Source organism: Mesoplodon bidens (genome assembly GCF_964165515.1).
Source record: "Mesoplodon bidens genome assembly, chromosome: 12".
NCBI lineage: Eukaryota > Metazoa > Chordata > Mammalia > Artiodactyla > Ziphiidae > Mesoplodon > Mesoplodon bidens.
The window spans coordinates 15,463,773-15,482,087 of record NC_138168.1 but is presented as its reverse complement, the minus strand read 5'-3'; the positions used below and the strand labels follow the sequence as shown (position 1 = coordinate 15,482,087).

At 40.4% G+C, this 18,315-nt stretch overlaps 1 protein-coding gene across 1 annotated transcript in view; it reads left to right on the top strand.

Moving 5' to 3' along the window:
- The window catches only part of ADGRB3 (adhesion G protein-coupled receptor B3), a gene marked incomplete at both ends in the record, with an annotated part of 792,585 nt that overhangs the window by 340,391 nt on the left and 433,879 nt on the right, over window positions 1-18,315 (top strand). Inside the window, 2 exons of the mRNA XM_081251355.1 lie at window positions 10,939-11,040; window positions 11,393-11,499. Coding sequence (XP_081107481.1) covers window positions 10,939-11,040; window positions 11,393-11,499 — 209 coding nt within the window. The remainder of the gene's footprint in view (window positions 1-10,938; window positions 11,041-11,392; window positions 11,500-18,315) is intronic.

Below are 18,315 nucleotides of genomic sequence, written 5' to 3'. Positions count from 1 at the left end.
TGGTGCAGTGGTTAAGAATCCTCCTGCCAATGCAGGGGACATGGGTTCGAGCCCTGGTCCAGGAAGATCCCACATGCCACAGAGCAACTAAGCCCGTAAGCCATGACCGCTGAGCCTGCGCTCTAGAGCCCGCGAGCCACATCTGTTGAGCCCATGTGCCACAACTACTAAGCCTGTGCTCTAGAGCCCACAAGCCACAACTGCTGAGCCCACGTGCCACAACTACTGAAGCCTGAGCTCCTAGAACCCGTGCCCTGCAACAAAGAGAAGCCACTGCAATGAGATGCCCATGTACCACCACGAAGAGTAGCCCCCGCTCAGCACAACTAGAGAAAGCCCACGCGCAACAACAAAGACACAGCGCAGCCATAAATAAATAAATACATTTATTTTTCAAAAAGCAGCATACTAGTCTCTATTGAAATATTCACATACAAGTTGGCACCTGCTTTAACTTTTTGATTCCAGACCACAAGACTAATCACCACTAGTACTTTAAAAAAGCTCCTATTTCATTAGAATTGCTGTTATTTTTGCTGTCAGATGTTATGTGTATACCCCGTAAGGAACTATATTATTACCTGTTCAGTTTCAAAAGGTTAAGGCAAGTGTTTCACTGCACATTTTTGGACATGGCAAGTAATGTCACACCCACACAGTTCATACCAACCGTTCACCTGAAACCAACCACTGAGTCCAGTGGTGGCCATACGTGGCACTAGGGACTGACTTTTCTCCTCTGCAATGTCCTATTTTTTTTTTTTGCTAAGTCACCTCAGATACATTCTACAAAGTAGGGAAATAAATTAGAACTTGAAGGTACCCCATAGGGAGAGAGGCCTCCTGGTGTTTAACCAATCTCCAGGGAAGCATCCCATCCTCCCGAAAAGCCGGGGCTTCCTGACCTGCTCCTGTCCGAGATTCTACAGCAAATCAATTCAGTGTTAGAAGCAGAATTAAGGGAGAACCACTGGGCTCTGACATAATCAGTATATATGACAGATAGTACTCTAGGCCTGCTATTCAAACCTGTTGCTATGGAAATAATTATTATCATAATTCGCCTTATCAGATTGCTCATCAGATGAAGCTGGAAGAAAACTCTCACAGCTTCTGCACAGCAAAAACTTAACAAGCAGTTTGTTGTAATCCTACATTACTCTACCTTGACCAGTTTAGAAATATTTGGCAATCATTCTGATGATGCTGAATGCTGATCATTCGCAAATGGAAACAGAAAATTTAAGCAGCACATTTTACGTCTTTTATTTCTTCCTTTCAGTCCACATTGTTTTGACAATAAAAGTAAACATATTTTAAGGATCACTTAATGATTTTTAATGAATAAAATGAACATTAATGCAATTAGTAAACTCCTTTTGGGGTTTAAGTTTTCCCAAGACACTAAACCTGAACGTTGGCCCTTGACATTTCTCACCCCCACTTATTTTCCTCCCCTCACACATCCTGAAGCATGAATGACCCTGAGATCCTGCCCCTGGTGCTTTGATTGCTTTCTCTCTCTCTCCAGCTGTCACCTGTGTGAGAACTGGCACCTAAGAGACCTTTCCAACTGGAGTATCAAATGAGACCCTTATGCCCCCAGGGGAGCTTTTCTGTCTGAAGTTCTCCCTCTTTCTTTCCAACCTCTTTCCTAGTGGGGGAGTCCACCTGGGTCAAGCCTTTCCTCCTGGGGCCCTGCTTTCTCCTCCCCCGGTCACTGCCTTCCAGCGGAAAGTCTGGGGGGTGTGGTCAAACCAAGGTTGACTTGGGCCTCATTGTCCTCATACATTAAATGGGATAATGATACATGTCCAGGGGATTGTTTCAAGGATGCAATGATAGAATACTCTAGATTAGAGTGATTAAAGTGCAGTCCAGGTCTTCTATGTCCATTACCCATATTATGACATCAACCCCATTATCTAATCTCTTCCACATAGGTTCTTATCTGATGATTCTCCCCTATCCATGGCCTTAATCATGTGACTCGCTCATTAAAAAAACTTCCGTGGCTTCTGGTTCCCTGCCCAATTCCATGCATACTGAGATCCCGGGGACAGTAGTGTCCTCATCCGTGGCTCATTTGTACATACGGCAAATCTCTGTATGTAAACAACCAAGCAGACGCAGTCTCTGGTTCCTGGATCGAGAGGCACGTATTCTGTCCTTTCTCTGTTGCTTGCCCTCCTGTTCACCTGGACTCCCCTAGTGTCCTGGGCCCTCATCTTCACCTACTGAAATAGGAGCACCTTGGGAGCCCAAACCATTAGAAGCTGTCTTCTCACTTAAGCATTCTTTCTCCCACAACTGCATGGGTGTTCTTTCTTTTTTGAACCCTTATAAACTTGCTTTGTGCTTCCATTATTATATATTGCTATTATATTTTATTATATATATATATATATATATATATATATATATATATATATATATATATACCTCTTAGCTAGAATTCCAGCTTATTGCAAATGAGCTATATATTTTCACTTTCCAAATCCCCTACTCTGCACTGACTGTAGCAGGTCCTTAGATATATGCTCTTTTGAATGTATTTATTCCATATCATAAAATCTATAACTGGACTAATGAAATCATCTGTGTAAAAGCATGTGAATACGCTTCAAAATGACTATGATAGTAATACATTTTATAATCTGACTTTACTCTTTCAAAATGCTGTTAGATTACTTACTTAGAATTTGAATGGATGTTTTTAGCGCATCTACTATTTTTATTTTGTAGTTAGAATTTGTGACATGATCCTTCCTTCTTTAGAAATAAATCATCAAGATGTTGGGGGTAAAAAAAATATGTAAGTTTCTATAGCAAGTTACTCAGTTTCCCCAAATCTCAGCCCAGCTTATTCTTTTAGGCCAGAGCTCCTCAAGGTGGCTTCGGAGCCATTTTGTCGGGCTAGCATGGGTCCCAGGTTTGCCCAAATAGGGATTCCTAAGGCCTTAGGGCAGCTCACAAGACAGGAGGCCGTGGCCCGTGGCCTTGAGCCTGAAGTAGCCTTGCCCATCCAAATGTTATCATTTGTTATATCTGCTGTGACCTGGGGAAGCTGTGGAGCACTCTTATCCTCAGCAGTTCCTAAAATGATGTAAAAAGGCAAGTTAGCACAGCACAAACCTCACGGGTGCTCCAGTATAAAACTTTGTCTCATGAAAGGATAGTTACTTAAGAGTTATTCCCCACAGTTAAAGTTAGCTATCTTTTTAATTATTATTTAACTTTGCTAACAAGTTGGAAGTAGGGCGACCTTGTCTAAGTTGAAATATAGAATTTAAAAAAATACTAATTCAGAATTTTGGGGTGTGTGTTATATATAACACATTGTCAGACCAAGTACTCAAACAGGCAACCTGAAATGCACACTGTTCGCTAGGGAATTCAAAGTTCGTGGTTTGCTGACTTCCACACTTAGAAACAAATTTTTGCAAAATACTTATGTACTTATTTTAGTGCAACAAATGCTTAGAGATGGTGTAACATTCTCTGAAAATTGGCTGAAAGAGCTGTTGGACTGAGGTACACCACCACCTCACTGAGCGATTTCTCTCTGCCTTGTTTTGCCCATGTTTACAGGGATGACAATAATTGCATCCACTTTAAAGGTTCTGACTGTTATTTGAAAATATTTAATGTGCTTAGAAGATTGCCTAAATCATAGTATGTGTAAATATTTCTGTTGTAACGGTGTAGCAACTTGAGACTGATAACAATCATTCTCTATAGAAGGAAGGCTATTATGAAACACATCTGATAAACACCACTCTTTTTCCCTTCAGCCTTATTAGTAGCTGCATGAAGTCTTCACATGTGTAAGCTACACTGCTGAATTAGAGATGTAAACTGCGTGAGCACAGAGGCTGAATATGTCTTATTTACCTCTGTATCCCCCAGCACAGGGGGTTCCCAAAATATAAGAATTAATGAATTGCCAGCAAGTGAAATTTGAAATACTGGGTCATGCATCGTGCATATTTTTTTCTTTTCTTTTTCTGCCTGCAGCTCTACAGTTTAGAATCAATTTCTCTTTAATGCTGAAATTCTAGCATAAGTGGTGAAAACTAATTTTCCACATCAAATTAATTTAAACCCTGTATAATTTTTGCTATTTTTAAGAGACAGAAAATCAGTTTGAATAGACAGATTAACAGCTAATCACTAGGTAATTGCCACCTTGTTTTAAGGGCGCACGCTAACTATGTACTTGTGCCTTCAACTACAGTTGTATCTTACAGATGGGTTTTTATATCTTTGCACTAGTGAGAGCAAACAGTGAGATCTTTCAGCTGATGGACAGAGTCGTGGTTCCATTTTGCTGAGGCATAAAAAAGCAAGTGCTTCATATTGCCACACAATAATATGTTTTTATTTTGAGCACAGCAGCGTGGCCTGAGCTAATTATACATTTTCTAATTTACAAAGTGCACGCAGGTAGCATTAAACAGAAAAAAACAAAACAAAACAAAACATTAACACAAATCTCTATCTCCAGCTTTTGCTTCCCTCCTGCACTTTCGTGCCATACACCAGACAGCTTTTTGATACCAGGATGCGCTCAGATAGCTCACACACAGAACTGTTCTCAGCATCTTCTCTCCCAAGCCATATCCTCCCCATGTGCTGTCACTCAGGGTAGAGCACACCAGACTCTCTCCCTGGATACCTGAGTTCATCTTTACTCCCTCTCTCGTCCTCACCTCCTACACCTGCCCCGGAGCTGAGCCCATCCCTCCTCCTAAACACATTTGGACTCCACCCACTTCCTGAAGCCACTTCCTGTGATTCCACAGCCCTCCTTCCCCAGTTACACCCTTTCGATTGGCACAGGCCTCCTTGACATCAATCCCCTTGCCTGCCACCCACTCTCCAAACTGCCGGGACGGCATTCAAAACATGACATCTATTTCCCTCGCCCTTAAGTTCACACCCCTAGTTTACATCATCATCCTCACCCCCTCCTCCTCCTGCAGTGACCCACCTCTGTCCAGCCTCAGCTCTCCCAGGGGAGATGTTCCCCATGCCTTGGATGGACCAGGCTCTCCTTGACCCGGTGGTTCCCGAGACACAGTTGCCCATCCTTGTTGTTGGCTCCCCACTTTGTCCTTCACATCTCAACTTGGACATCCTTCTGGAAATCCTCTGCTGGCCTGCTTGCCCCTAAAGTACCCCTAGAGCAACCGGGACTCCTCTGATCATAGTGGGAGCCTGACGGCACTGTAATATCTCTACTTCTGTGGCCCTCGACATCTTGGAGTTGAGAGGCTTCGTCTATTCCTTTTTTTTTTTTTTTTTTTTTTTTGCGGTACGTGAGCCTCTCACTGTTGTGGCCTCTCCTGCTGTGGAGCACAGGCTCCGGACGCGCAGGTTCAACGGCCATGGCTCACGGGCCTAGCCACTCCGCAGCATGTGGGATCCTCCCGGACCGGGGCATGAACCCGCGTCCCCTCCATCGGCAGGTGGACTCTCAACCACTGCACCACCAGGGAAGCCCTGTCTATTCCTTTTTTGTGCAGCACTTCCCAAGGAGACTGGGACATGATAGGTGTCCAAGTATTTGTAGAATGAATGAGTTCCATTCCTGTCGCTGAGAAGACCCCAGGAAATTTCTCACCCCTGGGGACTTCATAAACCTGAGATGGAAGAAAATAAATTGTCATTTTAATATCTAGGCTGTGTTGCTTTGGGTATGAGCAGAAATAGACCTATTTTCTGAACTAATTTTTTTTTTAAGATTTAATCTTCAAAGATGCCAGATCACCTTTGATGAAATATTTAAAGCAGCTGCGGGATTTGACATTCCTTCTAAAAAGCTGAAAATCCTGAACCGATTTGCACCTTTGAACCTCTGATTCCTCTGTCATCTTCCCTTCTTATCATTGTGTACTGAGTTTCTATCTACAAGAAGCACGGCAAATCCAAAGTTTCATGCATTTAGAGGAGAAAACAAAGTTTGATGACTTCTCTAGGTTTAAAACAATTACTGTGATTTTTTTTTTTTTTTTTGGTCTGGTTAAAGTACCTCACATTGATTGTCACCAGGTAAATGGGAACTAACACTTACTTGAGTGGTGTGGTTGGAAAAATAACTGTTGAATCAGCTTCTTCCTTGACCAGTTAGGATGTATGCAGTTCATATCAGGGGCTTCTGAACAGGGTCTCCTGGACCCTTACCAAGTCAGGTACAGCCCTACAAGGTCAACTTTTGTAAATATCCAGTACCATGGAAACCCATTTTGGCTAATTTTTAGGAAAACTATGGTAGCTAACTTCTCTCTCTTATTGCTCTTAAATGAAAATGACTACCTTCTGCTGGCCTATTTCACACACACACACAGAGTCCTCAGTACTTTGCAAAATCATCTTCATTCTCTGTCATCTTAAGCACTGGAGTACTGAACGTATAGATCTTCTGAACGTATTTGGTAGTTTTTGGTTAAAAGTACACGTGTGGGGCTTCCCTGGTGGCTCAGTGGTTGAGAGTTCGCCTGCCGATGCAGGGGACACAGGTTCGTGCCCCGGTCCGGGATGATCCCACATGCCGTGGAGCGGCTGGGCCCATGAGCCATGGCTGCTGGGCCTGCGCATCTGGAGCCTGTGCTCCGCAACGGGAGAGGCCACAACAGTGAGAGGCCCACGTACCGCAAAAATAATAATAATAATAATAATAATAAATAAAGTACACGTGTGCCTATAATTCCCACTGTCATTTACCAGGACCTATAAGTGCTACGTGCCGTTAAGAACGAAACAAAACAGAAAAAGCCCCGTCTTCACGGCGCTCACATTCTAGCAGGAGGCTAATAATCTAGTACTAATAAATAAGGGAGGACACGGTGTAGCAGTGTACGGTGAGGGGTGTCTTGGAGAACAGCCGGGCCGAGGAAGGGCTGGGGTGAGAAGGCGGGATTCCAGAAGAGCTTGAGGGCAGAGGACAGGAGCCACGAGGAGGTTTAGGGAGGGAAGGGGGAGGCGTGTCCTGGGCAGAAAGAGCAGGTGCACAGGCTGTGGGGTGAGGGTCCTCCTGGAGTTGCAGAAGCCCCCGGGGGGCAGTGAGCATGGACGGGGGGGAGCTGAGGAAGGGGCCAGACTGAGGCGCCTTGTAGCTGACACTCCTTTCATGGCTCAGCGTTGTACTTACATGGAAAGAAGGACCTTCCCCCACGTGGTATACCTTTAAAAAACAGTGGAGCGGTCACCCATATCCTGCCTTGATTTTGAACCTCATCATTTCCAGGTGTGGACCCGGTAAACAGCTCACCCTGTTGGCTCACCCGTGCCATCTGGTGGTGATGGCTTGCAATTACCAGATTTTCTGACCCTAAGGTCGGCCGGGGGCAGGGTGCTCTTGTGGGAATAACAATACGTGTCCAAGGTGGGAGGGGGGGTGATGAATTTGGAGACTGGGATCGCCATGTATACAATAATATGTATAAAATGGATAACTAATAAGAACCTGCTGTATAAAATTATATATAAAATAAAATTAAAAAATAAAAAGAAAAGAATTCAAAAAACCCCAACAAAAACAGATGAATGGATAATGAAAAAAAAAAACAAAACAAAACAATATGTGTGGAAAGCTTTCTGAAAACACACAGGGAAATGAAGACCTCCGGGTACAAATTGCTCCTTCATTGGCTTATGTAAAGCCTGAATCAGAAAAAAAAAAAAAAAAAAAAACTGAAAACTATAGCAACAAGTTTTACAAAATGTACTTCAACATCAATGGAACTGAAGAAATTGTTTGAAAACAGAAAAAAATTACAAGTGAAGTGAAAGATTACAAAGAAAGAGTTAATGAGGAAAACCATGAGCAGAAGTTGGATATAGATAAACAAAAAGAATACTCAAGGGTCATAGTAACACCAGGTTAATTAATTAATTCTATAGAATTATATCAATTAATTAATTTTATAGAATTCAACTATGGAATAAACTATGCATGATGCATTTTGTGAGTTTTAACATGTATTATAAGTTTCATTTTCATATTCTGTGATAGTTTTGGTTGACATTTACAGAAACACAATTATCATCTGTTCCAGTGTTGTCCAGAGGGGTAGCTTTTAAAATTTCAACTTATATTAATTCAAATAGATATCTTTAAAACTCAGTTCTCAGTCTTGCTTGCCACATTTCAAGTGCTCGATAGCCACACTGACTAGACTCCACCATATGGGACAGTGAAATTTCCACTTCCATCACGGCAGAAAGTTCTACTGGATGGGCTAATCTATTATGTTGTTTCCTCAGTAGAACTGATGTACTCGACAAACATGTTCTGAACACCTACTATGTGCTACACAGCTTAGCAGTTCCTTACAGCAGATTAAAGAGAAATAAAGTAAAACATAATTAGTCTCCTAAAGGGCAAAATTTAGGAATTGAGGAGGCTCACACTGTAACCAGATGTTTTCCATCCATTGTGAGAAGAGATATAATACTTGTATATTCAATGACTGGGGTACCGAGTGAGGCCTCCCAGAGAATACACCACTTAAGATGTGTTTTAAAGATATACAGGAATATTATCCAAAACAAGCAAACAAACAGAAAAACAAGGAGGGGAGAGAGTATTTTAAGTAGAGGATATAGCTTTTGCAAAGTTAGGGAAGTGTAAATTGGTACGGGGTATCTGGAGGATGACAGTTAGTTCTGTGTGGCTGGTCCATGGGACAATAAATGTGAATCATAATTGGAGAGCGAGGTTAGGGCTTGCTGGAAGGACCCTTTCATCATAGCAAGCACAGTCCTCTTTATCCTGTCAGATAACTGGAGAACCATGGAAAATTTTATGCAGCAAGTTATGGGAGTACTCTTCATTTTAGAGATTACTTTTTTGATGTGGCATAAAAGAAGGAAGTTGCTGGAGAATTGTAGCACTTCACACCCTGCCTCCCACATGTAATTAAAAATATATATTTGGAATCCAAAAAAAAAAAAATCAATTCACCTCTCTGTGCCTGCCTGTTTTCCCTTTTGATAAATGGGGATAATAATGTCTGACTTATAAAGTTGTTGGGGAAAATTAAATGAGCCCATTCATGTAAGACTGTTAATAAGGGCTCAACGCCATTACTGCTATTAAAGGTTTGAAATTGTCTAGGGAAAGCATTTAACATAAGGAAAATGTAAGGGGTGGATGATTCTGCAAAGAATGCAGGGAATGAGATAGGGAGAAAGAATGGTCCAAGTGCTTGGTGGAGGCCTGAGAGAGAAGAGCTTTCTAAGACCCTAAAGAAAGGATTTCCAAGGAGGAGGGGGAAGTCAATATAAAAAGTACTGCAGAGAAGGTTTAGTGAGTGATGACCGAGGTGAGCGTGTTGGGTTTGGCCAGTAGGACATCACTGGTGGGTGAGGAGGGGATATTTATGAAGGTGAGGGGCCTGGTGAAGGTAGTGAAGAGGGTGTGCAGGAGTCAGGGTTCTAGAATCCAGTTCTGCTGATACCTCCACCAGCTCCATTGCCTTAGACGAGACTCTTCTTTGGGGGCCCTGGTGCCCCCATCTGTAAAGAAGAAGGAAGTGGATTAGGTGATCTTCAGGGCCACTCTCAGTTCTGAATGCCCACGAGTTTCAACCACTCATCTTATTTCAGGTAATTATAAAGTGAATATTATTTCAAGATGGTAATGTCTCAAGCTGCATTCTTCACCTACTAACAACTGTAATGGGTCCTAATGGGGTCATACATTCTGAAGTAGAATTTGTTTCAGTAGAATTACATTAGAATGGGTTAAATAGTATATTGTCCCCAAAGGAAGAAATTGCTCCCTGGATATCACACTCTTGTATATATTAGATACTTGTTATTTTGTAGGTCCTTGTTTACTTACTAAAGGTATTTCTATGGCCATATAGTCATTCATGTATTCACTCAACTTTGAACAACTTCTGTGTGCCAGACACACCTTTAAGTGCAAGATACAGAGATGAGAGGACCCAACTTATCCCAGACAAGTTGTGAGGACAAATATCAGAACATATAAATGGCAATTCTGTGTGAAAGCACAATAGGAGTTCTGTCTGGAGAAAGGACTAATGTGTTCTTTCAGGTTTGATGCAACATAGACAGACCTTCTTTTTTTTTTTTTTTTGCGGTACGTGGGCCTCTCACTGTTGTGGCCTCTCCCGCTGCGGAGCACAGGCTCTGGACGCATAGGCTCAGCAGCCATGGCTCACGGGCCCAGCTGCTCTGCGGCATGTGGGATCTTCCTGGACCGGGGCACGAACCCACGTCCCCTGCATCAGCAGGCGGACTCTCAACCACTGCGCCACCAGGGAAGCCCAGATAGACCTTCCTCTTTCACGAATTCTTTGGCTTTCCATGAACATATTTCTGGTGTGCATCTGTTATTCTTGAAATTCCCTTTAACTTCCTCACCTCAGTAATAAAATGGAGCTTTTGAAAAGCATAAGGCTAAAAGATAAAATCTGTTAATTTTTATATAATGTAGTATGATTGATATACTTATATGAAGAAATGAAAAGTTATGTATTTTTGCCCTTTATTTACTCTTATCACCTGCAGTTAATAATTCTGATATGGCTTTCAGTTTATTAGAAATCACTTTATTGTATGACATCCCCAAAATTTATGAATATAGGTGAATACTGGAAAGATTTTTATGTATATGCTTGAATATAATGTTCAATTTATAGGCAAATCCAAATGACCTTTTTAAAAAGCCTGCACAGTAAGCACTTTCCAAAGAAAGTATATTTCTGTGAGAATTTTGTAGATAATGAAATGAAAGCTAGTGGTGTTTTGTTTCTGAAGACATCTTTGACATTTCAGTAAACAATACAATTTTAAGAAATGAAAACTCTCTGCAGTCACAGAGGTGCGTCTCAGGATTGCTTATAGCCAACATTTAAAAAATAAACACCACCGGCATTCAAGTCCCTCTGTTCTAAATTGCAGCACCTTATGAAATATGCCCAGAGGATTACCTGATGTCGATGGTGTGGAAAAGGACTCCAGCAGGAGACTTGGCCTTCAATCAGTGCCCACTGAATGCCACAGGTGATGTAGGATGACCCTCCAAAGTTGACCACCCACCAAGAGCAGTATGCTGTGTTCCTCACCATGCTTTGTCCTATATCCAAAAATCAATCTGTCCAATAAGCAGTTAATAAAACAATTTTAGTAAAGGGCTTCCTAAGTGGAGACAACGAAGAAACCTGGAAAATCGTGATGATGCAGTGGTTTCTCAGTGTGACTAATATGCACTGTAAAAATAATCAAAGTAACAATTTCACATGCATGTTTGTTAAAAGCGAGAAAACGTACAAACCCAGGTTTTCAGCCCGCTTCCCAGTTCCGTGTCACCTCCCAGCCTCCCTGTCGTAAAGCTCTCTGTTTTTGTGACTTGCAGGCACCGCTAGCAGACGCTGCTCGCTCAGTCTTCACGGAGTGGCCTTCTGGGAACAGCCGAGCTTTGCAAGATGCATATCAAATGAGTACAGACACTTGCAGCATTCAGTAGGTGCAAAAGCCAGCTTTAGTACTTGCTCTGTTTATATTTTGCTAATGATCGCTGTGTGAGAATTTAATCTTCTGCTATACAATCAAATCAGCAAAATCTCTGAAAAAAAAATGCCTGAAGGAAAAAAGGCTGTGCTAGGAAGCTAATTTTTATAAGTCAGTGCTAAACAGTTTTGTTCCTAGGGTTTGGGTTTTTATGGATCCTGCTTAGATCCTGCTATTCAAATGAATGGATTCCTTGTCCAATGAGGGAAAGGCATGAATAAAATCTGCTACTCAGGCTTATCTATAAGAGTTAAACTATGTATTATGACTGGCACAAATCTGTGTTACATAGTACATAAGACTTATTTCAAAATACCATACATTTTTAAATTAAATTATTTAGAACTTTAGTAGGTGGGAAATGATAAAGCTGTGTCATGTAGGTATCAAATTTCTCACTGCATTTTGACATTAAGACACCAAAAAAAAAAAAAAAAAAAAAAAAGGACAGGGTTACTGTATCAGAGAAAATTAGCTGCTTGCAAAAGATTATATGGGACAAATTTCCCAAAATAGCCCCTCTTCTCCCACACATCATTGAATTATTCACAGAGTATGCTGTATGAATATTTCGAGCACAGCTAAGTGTCACTTGGTATTTTACAAGTGCAAGCCATTGTCATTTTCGGAGACTGTTGTCATTCATCCTGGCAGTTGAGAGAGCTTCCTGCATGAACAAACATCGCGGGGCTCAGAACAAAATACAAGCCGGAGCCGCTGGAGAGCCCAACGTTGGCAGGGATGCTGCTCAGTTAAGAGCCTTGACGTTTTGTTGTGCTTATGTTTTCTTTCCATCTTCTTACCGTTGCTCACAAATAAGCCTGATTCTTAAAAAACCTAAAGAACATTTTTGCTTGTGGATGGAGAAGTAGCTTGTACAATAAGAATGCTTCTTAGTGAAGTAAATGTGTTTGATTATCAGAAAAACAAAAAGCACATTTTAAAAACATCTGAAAACCAAATGCTGTCTAATATGCTTACTTACCAAATCAGTAATTAAACTGATGATTATTTGGCTACACAGACCCTTATTTCTATTATTGTGTGTATGTACATTCATATATATACATACATGTTATTGTGTGTGTGTGTGTATATATATATATATATATATACCGATTACACACAAATACATATGTTTAATAATATATATTTATGTGCATATCAGTATTTGGTGATATTTGGCTTCACTGAGCCTTATTTCTGTCAAAATTGAAATATTTCAGAATTAAGTAAATTATATATATATATATATATATATATATATATATATATATATATATATATATATATATATATATATATAACCAAGACTTTCTTATGAATTTAATTTTTAGTGAATTTTATTTTCCCCTAATTTTAGACATTCGACTCTGTTTACTTAATCTTAATAATATCCATATTTAGTTCTTGTTTATTCATGGTAATAAATATGAGAATAATTGCATGGATTAAGTAAACCATAGGTCAATTCTTACAAATTTGTTAAGAATTAATAATATCACTTCTTGACAGAAAAATTTTCCTTCCTAAATTCAGTGTTTTGCCCAGTACTATTTAAATGAGTCTGCATTCTGTAAGTGCAGGTCATCTGATAATGGACAGAAACAGAAACACTCAGTGAAACAGGAGAGATGGTCTCGGATTGTGAGTCGCATAGAAATCACACAGTGATTGGACAGCCGATGTGTCCGTGCCCGTGCTGACTTGCAGACAGAAATCAAGTGCGTGATTTTGTAGAATAAGGAGCAGCCTCAGGGCATTCAGCTTCCACAGAGGACCAAGCACTCAGCTGGGCACTTTCACAAATTAACTTCAGTCTCCACCACAACCTGCAAGTGGGCATCCCTGCCCCAGGTTGAAGCTCCGCTGGGGAGCAGTCCAGTTACCTGAGGCAAGGGTGAAATTTGCATCCCAGGTACAACTGTTCCAAAACTTAAACTCCTTTCTGGAGGCCTTACTCCCTCCTGAGCCTTTGATTTGAAATCCTCTGCCCTAGATTCTGGTGCTGGCGGCACCTTCTTCTGTTTGTGTGTCCTTCGGAAAAGTCATTGATCTCACTCAAGTCTTGGCTTGCTATTTACAACTGAAATTGGTAGCCTCATCTTAGCACCTCTGGAGGTTTTGAGGAAAAGTAGATGAGATACTGTATGTGAGATGTTTGCAAAGCAAAGTGCTTTGTAACTCTGAGGTATTAATATCTACAGGTAAAGAAAATGGGTTGTGTTAAAAATTATCTCCATAAGAGTAAAATTTTAGAACTCAACAAGTTATTAACTTGAATGTTTCATGTGGAAAAATACAGATAGATATAGATGAATGGATAGATAGGTAGGTAGGCAGGTGGATAATTGAGTGGATGGATGGATGGATAGGATTGATGTCACATGAATTTTTTTTTAATCACGTGAGGTTTTTTAAAAATAACTTTGTTTATTTATTTATTTATTTTGGCTGCGTTGGGTCTTCATTGTTGGGTCTTCATTGCTGCGTGCGGGCTTTTCTCTAGTGGTGGTGAGCGGGGGCTACTCTTCATTGAGGTGTGTGGGCTTCTCCTTGCAGTAGCTTCTCTTGTTGTGGAGCACAGGCTCTAGGGCCTGCGGGCTTCATTAATTGTGGCACGTGAGCTCAGCAGTTGTGGCTCACGGGCTCTAGAGCACAGGCTCAGTAGTTGTGGAGCACGGGCTTAGTTGCTCTGCGGCATGTGGGATCTTCCCGACCAGGTCTCAAACCCGTGTCCCCTGCATTGGCAGGCGATTCTTAACCACTGCACAACCAGGGAAGTCCCAGATGTCACATGTATTTTTGCTGATGAATTCTGTTTATATACACATATAGAAATATATACATACTTATACATCCATACATACATGTCTCTAGTACTTGCCTAGGGACCATGGTCTTCTCTTTTACAAGTTCAGGGAAGTATAGGACCAATGTATGCCTTAAAGAATGGTTACCTAGTACAACGAGCTCATCATGTGTACTCTGAAAAGTCAGTTGGAGCTGGAAATAAAATCCCCTTCCTTGCATGCTTGTACTTTTGTGGCTTCACATACTTTGCCTGAGTAGCAAAGCTAGGTAGTGCTTACGATGTAGAATAGTTCTGTCTCCCACAATTTCTTAAATTACCTTGAAGACTCTACCTCTTCTCTAGTAGAGTTTGTCATTTCACAATTTAATATTCTATTTTCCTTGGGGGATTCAATTTCTTGCTACTCTATATTCATAAAACTCATTAAATGTTAATTGTCACCTACTGCAGATAATTATTTAAAATAAGTAGATCTGTGCTTTCCACATAGATTACAATATTTTATATGCCCATTTTATAAAATATATGAAGACTAAGTTTGAAATCCCATTTTATCATCAACAAACATTAGTTAAGTGTGTTCTGTGAACTCTCATACTTATAAACCGATTGATATAGACAGAAATGTGTCATTAATTAGTTTAATATATAAAATCACTAATCTGTCATATTGAATATTTATTGAATTCCTTGAGGACAGAAGCCATTTCTTTTAATCTTCATTTCTCTAGTGCCCAACACAATGCTAAGCATATTCTAGATATTCCATAGGTGCTTGTGTAAAGAATGACTCTGCCACTTTTCTAATCAGGAGGGAGATGCTGGTAGCTGGAGAGTTCTAAGAAGGTGACGTACCAGACTTAATGTTCGTGAACTTTAACCACATGAAATTAATAAGTATTATCCCGCACATGCAATTTTCCTAACCCCAAAATATCTAGAAATGTAGAGTGACTTATGACATTACTTCATGAACTTACTTGGCCATTGCAGAAGAATTTCAGTAAGCTAAAATTCATGAAGTCTCTTGGAAATTTTGTAAGATACAAAATTAAGAACTGTGATCCAACTGCTGTTTATAAAAAAAAGTCACAAACAAATGCACACAGTTTAAAAAAGTGAGGCTAGAGGAATAAAGTGCTTAATGTAGTGGCATTCTTGGGGATTTCATGTGTTTTTTCCATATGTTAATATTTCATTTCATATTCTGGGATATTTTTTGAATTTTGTACCAAGCAAGGTAGAAATAATTTCTGAACCTATTGAGAAATAGGCACAGAGTTCAGGCACATTAAGAATAGTCTCTTTTACTTATAAAAATATTTGGAGAAAATGGGTGAATATTGTGGACCAAGGGGGCTAGTCCCACCTCTCCCCAAATTAAACAAACAGACCGCCTTGTCTCTGGTGCACCTGGACAATCAGGGTACCTCTCTCTCTCTCTCTCTCTTTTATTCACATACAAATACATGCCTACACACACACCCCCGAAGTGACAGATGACATAGAACTAGCAGAATGGATGCCCTCTGCAGTTAGACAGTTCTAGAACAAGGTCACAGATATTCCCCTAGCAGAAGTCCCTCCACATGGAAATTTGAAGAATTGGTATAAATGTGTTCTTTGAGGTCACTGTCCTTTATAACCTCTGTTTTATTTTTCAAGATGTCATTTAGAAGATGAATAGATACAGAAGTTGGAGCAATGATCTGTCTAGTCATGGAAGGGTTGATTTTGTGGGAAGGGATGTCAAGGAGCTTGAATTGTGGTTTAAGGACTTGTTTCTCCAGTTTTCTTCTACTTTTATGAGTGTTAATTAGAGAGAGAGAGAATGAGAGAGAGAGATAAGGTAGAAGGTTAGGGTGAGTGAGAGGGAGACAAAGACAGAGACAGAGGCAGAGAGAGGCTGGGGTGGAGAATGTACTTGCTGCTTCTTGCAGGGCCCAGCAGGAGGGCAAGTGACACAGGATTGGAGGTGCACCAAAGAGTGAGTGAATCACTCAGTTTATTACACACAATAAGCACTCAACACAGAGTTGTGAAAATAGAAGAGGGAGTAACAAACCCCTCCTGGAAAAGTCCAGGAAGGAGGCAGTGATCTCTGGTCTGGCAACATGTCTTGGACAAGCGTGAGTGGGGAGTTGCCATCCCCCCCAATGGGAACGGCTCTCAGCTGCGTGGCGTCGGGTCCTCCAGGGAAGAGTCTTCACATCACTCAGCTTAGTGGTCTCTTTTTAAGGAGTAACAGTTACCCCAGGAAAAGGGGTCTTGACTTTACTCATTCTCCCTCTGTTCCAGTGAAGTACATCGCCCGTCAACGTTCTTGTCTAAAGTAACACTCTTAGTTTATCACTCCAAAACACTCATAGTCCTACAGGGGATGTTTCAAAACAGCTAGCATGGAAGTTCATACTGACCACTGTGACTCATTTTGAGCTCTTCATTGTGTCTTAAGGTAGCTTGAATCCTGTAAGTTTCACACTAGCTGAGTAGGAATCATAATACCAAATAAATCACATCATAGCACATGCTTTATATTAACCCATATCCCTTACCTTCCAGGTGAATTTTGCTCCATTGCAACAAAACTTCTCACACATCACACTTTGTTGGCCACCACCTAGTTGCACAAATGCCAAACACATTGACTAAAAGAGGCTAATACATTTGATGACTGCAGCTTATTTAGAGGAAAGGAAGAAAACAATGGCCACCATAGTTTTGTTTACCCCAAATATATTTTGAGCCAGAAAAGTAGACAAGTCTTACTGTTTTTTTAATGAGCATTGCAACACAAAGAACCGAGTGCTATGGTCCAGCCAACCAGCGGAACTAGTAGATGATTTTAATTTTTGAATATTCATCACTTAAGTAAAGGTAAGTGAGCCTGAGAGAACAAGAGTTATTTGTTCTGCCAGTTTTTTGCAGTATAATGTCAGTGTTTATTAGGAGAGAGAGAGAACAGTAGAACATTAGAACACAGCAAGTGATAGGGAAATCAGGAAGAAGAAGCTAGATCAGTAGAATTTTAATCCTGGCTGAACATAATAACCATGTGGTAGTTCTTTTAAAAATACCAATTTGGGAAGTTCACCCAAGGCCAGTTAAGTGGATTTGTTACTAGCCTATAGCGCACATTCAATAATGTGAACTATTATTGTTATTGATTACAACATTAATTTGGCATTCATATACATGTATTTCTACTTACTTGGCCCTCTCATGATAGAACGTGGACATCCTCCTTTTAAGTACTCAAGGCACAGCACATGGCTGCCTTCTTATTTCTGTTGCCAAGTTTCAGGTTTCTCAGAATCCTCACTCCCAGAGCTCAAATAATTATTGCAGAATCCAACAATGCCAAGGAAAGGTTGAAAAACATTCTTTCCTTTAAAATGGACAGAAGGCTCTTAATTTATTCAAGGCCATATGTTAAGGTTTGGGCATCTGAGTTCAACTTCACAATCCCAAAGTTTTCAACGTGAGGTCCTAAATAAAATGATGAGCTTACTGAGTGTTCATATAGCTCACATTTACTGAATGCTATCTACCCTGAAGGAGCTGATCGAAAATAAATTTGGAAGGAAGATGTTAATTAAATCTTGATATTTTAAGCAATTCATATTGCAAAGTTTACAATGTATTTCAAGGACAAGATAGAGAATATTTTAAACTTTATATTCCATATGGTGTCTGTTCTAAATACTCAACTCTTGTGTTGTAACACAAGAGGAACTATAGACAATTAGTGAACATGGCTGTGTTCCCATAAAACTTTTACAAAAACAGGCAATGGGCTGAATTTGGCCCAGGGGCTGTAGTTCACTAACTCCTGGTCTATAATATACATTTTATTTTAAGTTGGTTTCTTTTTTTTAACATTTCAACTCTATTAGAATTCTCCATCAGAGAATGGACTTTTATTTTGTTCTTCTCTTCTCTGTTTTCTTTGA